Consider the following 16,466-nt stretch of genomic DNA (forward strand, 5'->3'; position numbering starts at 1 on the left):
AATTTATCTTTTCTGAGCACGTTTCATGAATATGGGTTTTTTAAAATAATCTCAAATATTTGGATTTAACCACGCATTTGATTGTAAATCAGACGAAACTAATTATCAAATGAATTAGTACTTTTTTCTCCTTCTTTTAGAAAGTACATTTCTTTAAGCTGAGTGAAACCAACAATTAATTAAAATAGTTATTACGTTTTTTGCAATCAAATTAATAAGAAATGTAGCATAAAAATTTAACACTCCATTTGGATTTTACGAAGCAAATTTTGCTTTTTACTCTTATTTGATTAATTTTAATAACGTAAACAAGATATATAAGTTAGAACATTTACAAGATAATTGGAATTAGTAATAGTCTAATAAACTGTTATTTCAGATCAGCTTACATGTGTGGAATTAAATATCTTTAATAAAGTATATAGAATTATCAGAATATTCCTTCTATAAATTAGAATTTAAATGCATATATTAATAATTTTAAAATATTCTTAACAGTTAGTTTTTATTATTCCCCTTTACGAATTATAACTTTGAATAGAGCACTTGAGTATTTTAAAAAGCGTTTTGTATAATAAAATTTAAATTTTTATCTCAATTACAAAATGCTATTTTTAATTTATAACATATATAACTAAATTTTAAAATTTTGATGTATATTTTTTTTCTATTTTGAACCGAATGTTATTTAAAAACTTATTTCAACTAAGCAAATTTTTAAGAATGAAAATTTTGCATTTAGAAATTCCTGACAAAGAGATATCTCGCACACTAAGGCTTATAATTTATAGAAACTGTGAAGACTTGAGAAATAAATTATTATTTTTAAAAAAACTATGCATTCTTTAGGAGATTTGAAATCATTTTGTGTTTAGTTTTTTTTTCTTCAAAATTATCATTTCTCTTGCCGACCGGCCTGTCTAGGGGGCAGGGAACTGTCCTTGCATCAGAAAGGTCCTGGGTTCGAATCCCGGGCAAGGCATGGATGTTTTTTTTCTCTCTCTGTGTTCTATGTCCTTTCTCCTTTGTGTGTGAAGGCGACCCACCCTATAAACGGATGCGGTTGTGGGAATGGCGTGGCAGAAGTCGAATTCCTGGCCATAGATGGCGCCACTGAAAAAAAAACAGGAACAATCTGCCTAAAACGGGCATACGACGAAAAAAAAAATAATAATTTTTCTTTCCTTCCCATGGAACTAACGCAACAAATCAAACATTAGATAGATTATTCTTTTTCAAAACAAGTTGCAGTTGACTAATGTTTTCTTTAATTCAGAGTTGCAGATGATGCTTTTCTTAGTTTAAAAAATTTATTTAAGAAAAATTTTCACATTATACATTTGAAGCATTTTGTTAGAAAACTTGAATTTTAAGAATCTTGTAGATGGGTTGTTGGAATATTTCAGAAACAGAGATTAATTTATTTATTCTTATTTTATGCGCAGAACTTCAAATATATATATATTAAAAAAACAGGATTTCAAAACCTTTCTGTGAACAATCGAAGCTTTACGTAACTTCCTCTGGTAGGTTCTTGTTTTCACCATTATTCTTCACTAGGTTTTAAAACATGAACTAATCTGTTGATACTATTTGATATATTGCTTTGAATATCGATCAAATTTACTTCATGCATATTAGTAAAGTGCCAGATCGAGTATTTTTATCTCTCCCACATCTTGAAACGAACTTTATTCTCATGAAAATTTCTCTTACTTACGAGATAATTTAGTTTTTTAAAAGTGATAATTTAATAGAAAATTTGACTTATTGTATTTTTTTTGTTTTAGTTTTGTATTAAACTTGATTAGGGTTAAAAATTAGCAATGATACTTTTATGTAATAATGTTTTATCATTGAGGTTTTTTTTGCGATTAAATTATTTTTTAAACCAGAAAAAACATATAGGTTGTTATAATTTGCATATTAATAAATGAATGGATATTTTTTAAGCGCAGTTGATCGGAGAATTGATATTGAGCCCTAGTTAAATTCAGTACTCTACGAAGCAATAAAATTGAAGCACTAAGCATCACTAGAATCCTTAACAGCTCTTGATTTTTAGCGTTTCAGACCTAAGTTTCTCTATACAGTTAAACCAAAAATTTAAACTAGACATGTTCTTTAATTTTGAAATTTAATATTTTTAAACTGTGAAACTTCCTTGTGCATTCTAAATTTATTTAGAATTTGGCCCAAAACTGTTTTCTGTCATCAATGAAAAATTAGTTAGAAATTACTGAGTTATTAAAAAGTGAAAGCGGTTTCTTGCATGTTAATTTAAATATTGTGCAAGAGTTGCAAATATCTAAATATCAGAAGAAATTTTATCAGGAAGATTCATAAAAAATAGCAATGCTTTTAAGAGTGTCAATTTGAGGAGTACATAAAGCTTTTCAATGTATTTATATCAGGTCGTGTACTTAAATAAACAAAAAAAAAAGAACAGGGTTTTCTCTCAGAAACTAGTTAAAATTAAGGTGCCAGTGTTGGGAAGTTATAGCGGTAAATAAGGCACGCACAGGTTTTCGAAGCTTACAGAAAGTTTTACTGTTTTTGGACGGTTGCCCGATGAAAGGTTTAATTCTGGTCACGGGAATTAAAATGAGGGCAATACTGAATTGCGCTTTTCCATGTAAAGAGTTCTGAGGTTTACAATTGCACAAAAAAGGCAATAAACTCCTGATTTATCTATAGAACGTGTAGTAAAACTGAGAAACGCAATTAAAATATCAGAAGTTGTAAGAAATCATTTTGCTAAGTATTTCTTCATTTTCCCTCATTAAATATAATAAAAAAAAGTTACATTTTTACCGTTTTTTTCTTCAAAGTAAATGTGATAACTAGAGCTAATGTTATTATGTTTGCATTAGAAAAATTATTATACTAACTACTGTTACTATAAGATTAAGATCAAAGTTGTAAATTCTTGTGTACGTATAGTATTTTTTAATAGTTAAAATTTTGATGATTTTATTTCTATAAAATGTGTATTAATTAACGGCAAAATTTCAAGAACAACCAATACGCATAACTGTTAGATTTAATTTAATATTGATCACAATGACCAAACTGCCAGCGTTATTATTGATTTAAGTTGCAACTAAAAGAAGTCAACCTCTAATCCCTTAAATACATTGCTATTTCTCAAACTTACTCCAAATTTCTGGTGTAAATCACCAGTAATTCGCAATAAAGAGGGAGAAATCAGGTAGACGTTCTATACAGATTTAAGTGTAAAAAATGGCGCATATCATCCTGAATAACTTTTATTATGATGATCGAATCTTGATGATATAAGGGCTAACATAATAATAAGGGATGATATAAGGGTATGATTTAATAACGCGTCGATAGATCTTTCTTGGAATTATTCATCAAAGAATTAAAAAAAAATAGTGCAATATTTATTACATTTTACAAATAAGATTCCCTGTGAAAAAGATGAACTAATGAACAATTTTCCCGATTACTACGGAAGACATTTTAATATCTTAAAAATAAATTTCAATAGTTCGGTTCATTTAGTGCTTTTACCAGAAGGTGTTGCTAACTTCTATGTTTTATCTCTAGCACACTTCAGACTTTTACTAAGCCACGTTGGTAAAGCCTAAGTATTACTGGTAAAACTTAAGATTTACCATACTTCTGACTTTTGCAGTAATATATACATATTTATTTCCGATTTCTATTTGTGGAAGTCGTTAATAAGAACTATTTTGTTAAAGAACCAAAAGAAAGATAATTTTCAAAAATTTCTAAACAAGTGGGACACCTATGTCCCAATATTGTACAAAGAGTCAAAGGATACGAGTAAATTGAGATTTTATCATTGTTGGTTTGAAGTTTATGTGGTCAACATGAGAACCTTCAAGAAATATTATATTCACAATATCGTTGCCTATATGCCTCTTTCTTTCTACCTAAAAAAGATTATAAATTTATTAAAAATAAAAATTAAATAAATGATTTCACATGCAATATAATTTAAAACTATTACAACTATTTAAAGGGTAGTAAAGTTAAGGTACTATCTATTTATTTCCTTTTTAACGGCAATTCATCAAAGACATACTGTCAAGATGGACTATTCATTTAATCAAATCCATTATCTAAGTAATTGACAAACTTCTTATCGAGATTGTTCAAGATCAGTGTGTGTTTTATTTTCTGGAGACAAAATTTAATCAATCATGACATTCTTTCCTTATTAAAGCAACTCCATGTTAGAACTCTAGCCATAATCACCTGATTACAGTTCTATCTTGTATTTATTGTTTTTCTCTTCATAAATCAAAGACCACATCTAATGTAATATGATTTGACTCCAGTACCAGATAAAAGTTATTGTTATTCCCATAAAAATAATAAAACTCATAAGATGGGTATCCCTTTATTAAATGCATAAAAACCCAATGTAATCAAAAAGAGGAATATGATGACTCTTGTATAATAACAGGTAACATCATCATCGCTGAAACATAAAAAAAAAAGAAAATAGGGGAAATACCACAGAATTATTCGAGATAACAAAAGATATTAACTTAGGAAATGCTGGTCAATAAAGAAAGGAAACAAGATTGAACAAAATACAATGATTTAAAAGAGCGTTGAAAAAAAAGAGTAGGGTAGGAAAAGACAAACGATGGTATCAAAGTGATAATAGCTTTTTTTTCTTCAAAGAAAATATTTTAAAAAGTTTGGAAAACTACGTTTTAACACTAAACATGCCATTACCGGTCAAATAACCGTTTAAGAACTTTCGCATCGAAAATGCGCTTATCATCTTATCGTTTCGCTCATTTGACTTAATGACTTTTTCTAACAATTATATACAGTTAATATCCTATCATTATTTTTTTTTGTATTTTGTGTGTTTCGAATAATATTTGTCGTATACCTATTTCTACCACAACCGGTCATTTGATCGGGAGAACAATTTATTGCTTTATAAGGTTATCGGATCAGAAATTACGATGTATTGCGTGTTCAACGTANAGTACCAGATAAAAGTTATTGTTATTCCCATAAAAATAATAAAACTTATAAGAAGGGTATCCCTTTATTAAATGCATAAAAACCCAATGTAATCAAAAAGAGGAAGATGATGACTCTTGTATAATAACAGGTAACATCATCATCGCTGAAACATAAAAAAAAGAAAATAGGGGAAATACCACAGAATTATTCGAGATAACAAAAGATATTAACTTAGGAAATGCTGGTCAATAAAGAAAGGGAACAAGCTTGAACAAAATACAAGGATTTTAAAGAGTGTTGAAAAAGAAAGAGTAGGGTAGGAAAAGAAAAACGATGGAATTAAGTGAGAATAGGTTTTTTTTTTCCTCAAATAAAAGATTTTAAAAGGGTTAGAAAAATAAGATTTAACACTAAACGTAACATAACCGGTCAAATGACCGTTTCAGAACTTTTGCATCGAAAATGCGCTTATCATCGTTTTGAACATTTATCTTCATGACTTTTTCAAACAAATATATACAGTTAATATTCTATATTTTTTTTTGTATTCTGTTTGTTTCGAATAATACTTGTCGTATACCTATTTCTACCACAACCGGTCATTTGACCGGGAGAACAATTTATTGCTCTATAAGGTTGTCGGATCAGAAATTATGATGTAATGCATGTTTAACGTATTGCAATTCGATTAGTTTCACATTGCTGCAAAGACTGTTGTGTAGCTAGTTCAATCAAAATAACTGTGAATTCAAATTTCAAGAAAGTGCCTAAAATTTTAGATTGACATTTTTGTGTAAGAAAAAGTGACAAAAATCAAGTTCTTAGAAGAAATAATATTAATTATAAGAATAATTATAAGAATTATAATTCTTATATATTCTTATAATTTTAAGAACAATTACAAGACGATACAACTTTTCAAAAGTACAATAAGACTGAAGCAATACGTTGGAACTAGTAACGATGATACTTATGACAAAGTAAAATAAATGAATCAAGAGTAAATGTAATCTCCTGTAAAACAGGAGATAACAGTTCCACCTATCCGGGGTATGCTATCCATAAGTTAAGTAAGTTCTTATATGACGATAAGTCCTTTTGGACTACCAGTAGTACTTTCTTATGAAATGATTGAAGAAGATTTCATTATCTTTGACGATTTCGAATAGTCGTCACAATTCTTAATTTTGCTGTCCAACTCTTCCCTTAAAGTCTTGATAAGGTTCAGGTCATATTATAACTTCCTTTATTAAACTTTTTTGGTCACACCAGTCAGTACGGTTGACCCCATTATTGCCACACCTATCTATCATTGGCTTCGTAACATCACAGCTTAAGCATAGTCCTAACATAGTACCAATCCGTAAAACAGTTAACAAAATTAAAAAAATTGTAAATCTTTAATGTTTCTAATTAAAACATAATAGTTACGATAGTATAAATCAATATACCATCAATCAGGCAACGAAGTCTACCTCTAAAAGTAAACGTATAACTCTAAAATAACTAGTTAATAATCGTGTAGCGAATTTCAAAAATTAAATTAATAATTAGACGCATTTCAGCATTTAAATCATTTTACGAATTTCAACAATTAAATCAAAAAATTTCAGAGTTTCCAACAATGAAAATTTTATACGTTGGGAGTGAGAAAGATTTAAACGAGATGAGATAAATTTTTTAACCATACTTTTTGCTGTATAAATCTTATTTAATAGGTACGCCTTATTCTTAAGGTTTGTTACAACGAACATTTTACTTACTTGTTGGCGATTGTCTTTAGAATAAGGCAGAAGGGTAGAGACATGAAACATGATTTCGTGACCTTCGTAAATTGTATAGGCTGAATATTTACCCGTCATATCACCTAAAATGTATATAATGAATAATTAATAATCTACGATGACAATACAAATATGATAATTCGTTTGAATATGTTAGATTATTATAAGACAAAATAAGATATAATTGAAATATTGAGATAAATTGTATAAATTAATTTATTTTATTAAGACATAAGAACAAATTTTTATTTACCATACGATTCAGTAGTTAATTTTCATTTTTAAGAAAAAAGACACTCTTCAAGTAAACAGACTAAATTATTGAGATTGCAAAATTAAACATAGCTAATGTGAACTAAGGATCGGAAAACCTGTTTTAACTGATTTTATTATAACAGTACATATTTCTCACAAATTATAAGTTTAATGATGTTTTTATTTTTGTTTGTAATCTAACTTTTCATTTGCAATATTTCATTTTGCCTTTGCGATGACATCTTTTACTGTTGTAATCATCTAAAAGTATTTGTATGAAATAATTCGTCTAATTGGCAAAAATTTAATTATATTGTTCAAAAAATTCTGATCGTAAGTTCTGATCGACACGCAGTCCAAAAATCGATAGTTTCCGAGACAGAATGACTCAAATCATAAATAGTAATTATCAATTCAGTAATTCCATCCCAGCTAGTATCAACTAAGAAAATTGAATAAAAAATTTGTTAATAATGAACTTATTAAATAAAAATTGAAAGTAAGATTGAGTAATAAAAAAGCTAGTAAACGCTCAACGCTAAATGACTACTCTTTCGCGTTCACCTGAGCAAATGCTGTGAGCTTCATGCACTTTTATTTCACCTCGATGACCGATGCCTACATCTACTATGTTTAAAGCTTTTGTTAAAGCTCGTGTATTGTATTGATACACACTATTGGATTGATATATTTTGCTTTGGCTATACTGATACGATATTAGAAAGCACTCTTTTTTGCGGATATAATCGTGTGAGCTGATGAGAAGATTATATCTTTTATTTTCCAGATGTTTAGAAATTTTTTTAAATTTTTTGTTCTCTTTTCTCCGGAAATTGTTTTTCTTCCGGTTTTTGTTATTTTTATTTTTATTTATTCCTCCCCCCCCTTTTTTTTCATTGTTCTGTAATTTTCCCCTTGTTTTCTTTACATTTTGAACTAAAACAGAATTTTATATATATATATAGCCTGAAATAGTTTGTGTTTTTATTTTTTCCAAATAGTTAGTAATGTGAAAAAAAATTAGCGCGTGCTTTATTACAATCACATGTAAAATTATTAGTGATTGTAAAACTAATTTTAACATAACTGGTTTTTAAACATAAGCAGATGCATGGAAGCAATTTGATCATGCCACCACTCTTAAAGAAATTTAAATCATAACTTTCTCAAGTTATTTTGAAATGCTTATAAAGATTTAGTTTCAGTTAAATTTGAAACAAAAAAATTCGTTATTTTCCTACCTTCTGAATTAATTTATAATGCGTACTAATACCAACTGAGTAATTTCTAATTAAACTGAAGTTTATGTAAATAAAGTATTTTTGTTTTATGATTATCCTTACGCTCAAAATATGCTCGACTTAATTTATTGACGAATAGAATCTTGCAAACCATATACCGTATAAGCATTCCTTTTCAATACAGAATCTCGCAGCTTAAAGATAAATATCACATTCATGAGTAGGATCAAAAAACTTTTGGGAAAAGTGTATAGCAGAGAAGCGCAAACCCCCTTCCATGAACTTTGACATTTAAAAGATTATTCAAATGGATTCTATAAGACTTGTTTCTCCATCGATTCCTCATCTAATGTAAACAAAGAGGAATGAAAGTTTTATTATTTTGAAATAGAGGATTAAGAGTTTAAATATGAAACCCCTTTTACTAATGAGAGAAACTTTTTTTTCTCCATCCTTTTAAACTTGTACTGCACTTTTTATCCCAAGCATGAAGAAAATGGTTTGCATAATGATTTTAGATTAGTTGTTTGAAGTAATGTTATAGCGCTTTCTAATTTGGGAGGAATTAAGTGGAATTAAAGTAAATGGTATAGTTTGCATTTTCAATTTATGCGATTTTAATGTTTTTTTTAGCATTTTAGTTGCATAATTATTCGATTAATAATGTTTGGTTTGTAATATAAGTATTAAAGATCTAAGTATTATTTTTGTTTTAATTTTTTTTAATAATTATTGATAAATATATAATTGGATTCACTAAAGGTGTATTAAGATTCCGTGTAGGCCGGGATAGCCTGGTCGGTAGGCCCATGCCTGAGAGTTCGGGGTTCGAAGCCCGCCGGTCGAAGACTACCCGTGTAGTAAAGTGACTGATGCACGTTAAATCTGTCGAGTCTCAAAAGTCTTTCATGTTCCCATAACAAATCAATACCTCTGGCCGTACTGATCCAGGAGTTNTGATTCAGGTCAAAATTACGATCTGTGGATGAATGAATGGATGTATGAATGGGTCCGCCTTATAAACAGGTGTGACGTATGACGTGGCGAAGTCAAATTCTTGGCCATAGATGGCGCCACTGAAAAACAAGAATCGCACTCTCTGCCATAAATTTGCTCGGCTTCACCAAGCAGGCTTGCTGGTGTGGCAAGTGGCATTAGAACCAACCAACCAATCAAAATTCTGTGTGGATAAAAGTCCTTGATTTCGGGTTAAAAAAATCTTGCAAGACAAAAGTTTAGTAAAATTAACCACGCAAGTATGATGCTCTTTAGAAAACTTTCTAGTAGGTGTAATTTTTGTAGGATTATAATAAATATATTCACGTGAGATTTTGACTTTGTGGGGTGATACCGTTGCCGAATATTGACAGAACTCTACTATTTGATTGGGTACCACGAGTTACACATTGTAAATAATCAAAGAACGAATTAAAACTTCACGTGGTTAGAGCCTCGGGTTGAGATTGTCTTGAAGGAACAAAGTTTACATTTTGTCCGTCTAAGTTTAATCCTAAGAAATGTTTTGTTGAATTATGTTTAAAAGGATATTGTTTACGTGAAGATACTGACTACGTGAGATGATGCCTTTATGGGATATTGACAAAGCTCTACAATTTGGTTGGGCACCAAAAGTTACATATTGTAAATATTGAAAGAACGTCTTAAAACTTCGCGTGGACAGAGTCTCGAGTTGAGATTGTCTTGAAAGGACAAAGTTTTCATTTTGTCCCTTCAAGTTTAATCCTACTTAAACATAATCCTACAAAATGTTTTGTAGAACTATGTTAAAAAGAATATTGTTTACGCGAAGATTTTGACTACGTGAGATGATGCCTTTGTGGGATATTGACAAAGCTCAACAATTTGGTTGGATACCACGAGTTACATATTGTTAATTATCAATGACTTATAAAATTCACATGGACAACATCTCACGATCTCCGGTCGAGATTGTCCTGGAAGGGCAAAATTTTCAGAAAAATAAACCTCACGAGTACCACGTGCTACTATAAATAGAATTTACTTTCATTGTATACAATAAGCTACATATTGTCAAGAATTAAATATGCATAAATATTTATTTTGTGCATTTAAAATTCCTTTATTTCAAGTAAATAATTAAGGTTATTTTTATTTTCATTTAAGTCCTATTGAAATTTTAAAATAATCACACGAAATTCATACTTCGAAATAGTTATCAAAACTAATGAATAAATTAAAAGTGAAAACAAATTTAAAGAAAAGCAATTCTGCGTAAATACATGAAGTATGAAAAATTCTTACTGATTTCTAAACAGTATAATTTTTTTGTAATGCTTTAAAAAATCCATAGTAGAAAAATAAATTACCTTTGACATCAAGTCCTCCCCTGTATTTATCCCAACTCTTTAGCCTTATTTTTTCACCCAATAAGCATACAAACTTGTCAAAATCTTTTGTGCCAACTTCTGAAATAAAAAATATATATATATTTATTATTCACGAATATTTTAAGAGTATGTTTAAGTGCAGATCAGATACTGATAACGATATATTGAAAATACTATTATCCGTTCTCTGCACACATATTTTTTAATGATACGTTGATAGATTTTTATTTCATGTATTGACTTCCAGAAATGAAAAAAAAAAACTTTAAAAAGAATTACTCAGAAGGAAATAAAATTACTTTAGTACACTTATATAAAGGAAAAAAATAGAAATAAAATATTCGATCATCCAATTCCGTGGTTTTCTGTTTTTAATTATGAGGAAAAAGAAATCCATAATGCTGTATTACAATGCAATGTAATGATATTTAGACTAAATTGCTGAATTGCGTGTGCTTGTGACAGTGCATGTGGTTTTTCATAAAAAATTTTTAGTCATTAGATATCACTTGAAAAAGCATTATATTCCGTAGATAGATTTGTTATCGACTAATAAAAAAAGGTTTCATCTAACAAATAGAATTTTATTTTACTGATCTGAAATTACCATGTAAAAAAATGAGAAACTGTCATCATTCAATCGAGTTGTTTTGGTAGAATATAGTGCATATTTTAGTTCGAAAAAGAAAACTTATTTTCTTATTAACGTATCTCAATTTAACATTCATTTCTACGATCCAAGAACAATAAACCTGATGACACAAATTGGAATTTCTTAAATCTTTATTGATGATGCATCCCAAAGATTATATTATTCAAAAACGCATAATATTTAGTTAATTTACTAGCATAATATCATAAAACAATTAATAGATCTTAGATTATTTGACTTCGTGATATTTCCAATGGTTGCAATGTTAACCTCATTTGCCATAATCATGTTGTTGGTCATGCCTTAACTTCAGTGGCTCAAAATGAACTGTCTCTGGAATGCGAGTGCTTCACTTTGAGAGAAAAATATTCGTTGGAAATATTAAAGTGTTTGAGTTTAAGGGAAAAAAAACGTTTCAAAAAAGTTAAGCTATGATTGCTTTGATTTGAATAATATGATTATATATCAATAAGAAAATATTCTGACTAAGGAGAGATTTCCTCTTTTAACTTAAGTACTTTGACTGATTGTGCAGTTCATTGGAAATAAAAATAAAAAAAATAAAAAAAAACTTAAATAAAAAAATTCTAGCAGAAATCCGTACATTATTTCAATTCCTACTTTTTAAACACCTTGTGAAAAAAGCGTAAAATTGTATAACAGATCAGCCAATTTTCGCAACAGAATTTAAAGGAGATTAGAAATATTGGTTTTGGGAACGACGATTTAAAATGAAAGTGCTATAATAAGCTAATCTCAAAAGAAAAAAAATATATAAAAATAAGCAACAAACGTATGGAATAAAAATAACTGTACGTATTTGAAGATTTGCGGAGTCAAAGAATAAAAAAATCGAATGCTGGCAAACAGTTGCTTTACAACTTGATAAATCCTAAAGCTTATTATTATTATTCAATCATAAAAGGATGTACTCTTACTCCAGTTTCTTATAGGAAGCTATGGCAAATAAACAATAAAAGATTAGTACACGAGAAAACTAATTTTCACCATAAAATGCTAAAAAATTGTTGAAAGTTTTATAATACACCTCACAGGTCGGTTATAAAAGAAATTTTCATCTAGTGTATGACTTGGGTATGACCTAACACCCTAGGGAGATTAATTGCACTCATCGCGTAAGAAATCCTATAAAATTAGGGGAGCATGGGGTCAATTTCAAAGAAGAAATGCCATCTTGAAGGGCATTTTCTACCCAGTGTCGTAAGTAACACCCGCAGGTCCCGTGGTGTGTGACGAGGGTATGATGTTTGAGGATGTACGATCCAGGATAATGCACCATGTCATAAGGGTCGAATCGTCATGGATTGGTTCGAGGAACATTCTAGTGACTTACAAGTCATGTCTTGGCCCCTAAATTCTCCTGACCTTAATCCAATAGAGCATTCGTAGTCCTACTTGGAAAACCAAATTCGTGCTGCCACGCTATCTCCTGGCAATGTGAGGGAATTACAGGACCAGCTGGTGAGCGCTTGGTACCAGATACCTCAGACTACCTATCAGCACCTTGTGTAAACAGTGCCAAGGCGGGTGCTAGCAGTTTTGAGGGCTAAAGGCGGTCCTAATATATATNATATATATATATATATAATATCTTCCAGTTACATACGGCAATGGACTTTGCTAGAATTTGATAAGATACTTTCCATTCCAAAACTTATTTAAAGGCATTACATTAAAAACTTTAGAAATAAGATTAATAAACGTAATTATTACATTAAATCTGAATCGCACTTATTTCGCCACGCTTTTTGTTTTTTAAGAAGGAATTAACAAAACTCAGAAATATAATAATGGGATATTTTTGAAAATTTTTCTATAATTTAAAATGCTGCTAAATAAATTATTCTTAAAATTTTATTATAATTTTTAATTTTAGCCCGTTTTATTACAAAAAATCCCATTTAACTATGAAATGTAAGCTAAACTCGCCATTAATATTGCAAAAATATTAATTGCCTCTTTTCTGAGGTACGATTTAAATGTTAGAACAAAATTCTAAAACATTAAAAAAAATTATTTAATACGACAAGAGCTTAAGAATGTATCTTTGACATTTTAGTGGAACACTTCAACCAGTTCTAAAGGTTGTCATCTTTAGGTAAGCCCGGTTTAATAGGATTTAGGTTTTTTTTGACGAAAATGAAACCGATCCAATTAAATGTTTAAAGAGGAATTGAAATAAAGGAAGGAAATGAAATTAAAAATAAATAAATAGATGGGATTTTCTGGCAAAAATAATGTTTGATTTAATTTTGTTTTCCCCAAGATGCACATATTTTTTTATGTAACTTTTAAACATAGTGTGTCTTAAATTGCATAAGATTTATTAAAAGGGGGAAAAACATACATAAATTGATTTCTCATTCTGGAATTAAGGGTTTTAATTCATAAATTGTACGACAGTTTGCTCTGTAACTATATTCGATCCATTTCCCTGTTGCGTGTTGATGCATGTGTTGAGTTGCTTTTAGGTTATGTTATTGTTTGTCGAACATAGTTTATTTTCCAAAATAAGTATTGTTCGGACTGTGGTGAAATATTTTATTAAAAAAAGATGACATGAAGTTTTGTAGTTTCAATTGACTGAAAAGATTTCATTTTTTTAATTCAATATTTAATTCAAAAGATGAATGAATAAATAAATGTTAACTTACCATTACTGAACATTTCATCGTCTGTTGTTTGCCGTGCTTTCGCAAATAAAACACCAAACTTAAAGTTCACAGAACCCTATAGAAATAAAGATTTACAGTGAACAACATCAATCTTTGAAGTGTTAAATTGTATTTTTAAAATTATGAGAAACGATATTGCTCCAAATCAGTACTGAAATTTAGTGATAAACTAAAAACTTTTATAGTTAAAAATTATTAATTCCAAGATAAAAGTTAGTTTTTCCTACTATCAATAATGATAATAGTTATCTGTTACTTTTTCACGTTGTATTTGAAAATTATTTGACTACTATATTTGTTTCTAAAGTACATAATAATGTTAAACTGATTATATCTGATATTAATTTAATAATTCGCAACTGTTAAGAAAATTATTATGATTTATGGTTTGCAATTAGTTACTATATTCTAAGTTAAGAAATTTAGATGAGCAAGAATTTACTTGTTCGCCATTTGTGCCGTGTATTTGTGCCAATTAAAGAAAAGAAACAGTGACAGTTTGTAGTTCAGGGTTAATAAAAATAGAGTGCTACGTTGCAGAAAAAACCGTTTTTATCATTCATAAATATTTTGAGTACTTTTCTGCTTATTTCCTGCTTTGTAGTTTTTAGTTTTTCATCAAACTTAGCTGAAGAGATAAGGTAATTTAATGACACTCTTTTGATCAGAGTTTTTCCTTTAAAGGCTCAAGTTTATGCTAACTAGCATCCGATATACTAGGAAATTCAGTGCTGTATCATCGACATTCAAATACACTTATGAAAATGGTCACAGAAAAATTTTATGAAAAAAAGAGTGCGTCTATGATAGAACACCTTCCTCTATAATCCGATAAGATATTTAATACATTTTTCTATATTGTTTACTTTACGAATCACAATTATTCACGACGAATTCAGTAAGAATCACAACTATTCACAATTTCGAAGTAAAAACCTGCGTTTTATTGAACTTTACTTCTTGTGTGAGTTTTGAGGCTTCTTGTAAATCATTTTACGGATTTTTTACCCCTCCTAATCTTTTCTAAATTTAATGAAACTCAATATTGGATTACTTAAACCTGCTAAAAAGAACAGCTTCAGAATAAGAAAGTAACAACAGCAGTAATCAGGAAATATAATTAAAATTCATTAATTGTGATAAAAAATAACTTCACAATTCTTAACTCTGTAACAAATATTTTTTTTCTTTTTTATGTGAGATTTCTGGAGCCTAAATAATAAACTTCTTTGTTCTATTAGAAAAAATAATTTTAGAAAATATTTTTTTTAAGGTATGAAAAACGAATAAAGGAACTGGCATATTTTATTAATTGTAAACTCTTATTCAAGAAAATTAGTTTTGATATGATTTTCTTCCTCTTCGTTTGGCTTTGAAGAAAAAAAAATTCTACCTAAAAAGCAAACTTTTTCGGAAATTAGCCTATTAGTGAATTACAATTCATTAATAGTGATAAAAAATAACTTCACAATTCTTAACTCTGTAACAAATATTTTTTTTCCATTTTTATGTAAGATTTCTAGAGCCTTAATAATAATCTTCTTTGTTCTATGAGAAAAAATAATTTTAGAAAATATATTTTTTGAAGTACAAAAAACGAAAAAAGAAACTGACATATTTTGTTAATTGTAAACTCCTATTCAAGAAAATTAGTTTTGATATGAATTTCTTCCGCTTCTTTTGGTTTTAAAGAAGAAAAAATTTCTACCTAAAAAACAAACTTTTTAGAAAATTAGCCCATTAGTAAATTACAACATATTTTTAATGAAGTGTATACTTTTAACCAGTTAATGATTCATTAATGATTAATGATCAATCCAGATAAATGACGCGTCAAAAAATCTAAGAAAATCCTCACCACTCATTTTGAAATAATAAATATTTTTTTAAAAATAAAGTGTTTGCGAAAGAGCATAAAAACTTGTTTTAAGAAGTTCCAGAATGAAATCTGAGGTTAAATATTTCTGTTTCTCATAAAGATATACTATTATATAGTTTTTAAATCGTCTTTTAAGTTTACTGCAAGTGTAAAAGAAAGAAAAAGTAAAATAAAATGACATTTAAATACAGATATTGTGACAATGCCACATTGATTAAATCTGTCAGGTATTGCGTGGGTAGTATTGTAAGGAACGAACTGCGTGGGTATTTTAAATTTTTCAGACTCATAAATATGTTTATCTCTAAAAATGCATATTTTTAGTAACTTAGTAGAAGTAAATACATAAAGGTAAACGAAACAAATTAAAATACGTCAAATCATTAAATTTTAAACGAATAATTTAAAATAATTGAGAAATATCATTTTACACAAAATCAAAATATTCATATATTTTTGGGTTCTTCTCTTCATTTTCTCTTCTTAGTTTTTATTGCTAAGCGTCATTGTGTTATCATTGAAAACTTATATATATATATTTATTATATTATCTTATAATATTATATTATCTACTATAATGTATTTATTATATACGTTATTAAATATCTAT

The 16,466-nt window shown here is 28.6% G+C and overlaps 1 protein-coding gene across 12 annotated transcripts in view; it reads right to left on the reverse strand.

Annotated features, from left to right (window-relative positions):
- The window catches only part of LOC107436145 (GTPase-activating Rap/Ran-GAP domain-like protein 3), a 563,687-nt gene that overhangs the window by 49,762 nt on the left and 497,459 nt on the right, over nt 1–16,466 (reverse strand). For all 12 annotated transcript variants that reach the window (XM_071179212.1, XM_071179217.1, XM_016047730.3 and 9 more), the window contains 4 exons: nt 13,957–14,032; nt 10,609–10,707; nt 6,744–6,847; nt 3,812–3,923 (listed from right to left, as the gene is read on the reverse strand). In XM_071179212.1, coding sequence (XP_071035313.1) covers nt 3,812–3,923; nt 6,744–6,847; nt 10,609–10,707; nt 13,957–14,032 — 391 coding nt within the window. The remainder of the gene's footprint in view (nt 1–3,811; nt 3,924–6,743; nt 6,848–10,608; nt 10,708–13,956; nt 14,033–16,466) is intronic.

Source organism: Parasteatoda tepidariorum, chromosome 1 (genome assembly GCF_043381705.1).
Source record: "Parasteatoda tepidariorum isolate YZ-2023 chromosome 1, CAS_Ptep_4.0, whole genome shotgun sequence".
NCBI lineage: Eukaryota > Metazoa > Arthropoda > Arachnida > Araneae > Theridiidae > Parasteatoda > Parasteatoda tepidariorum.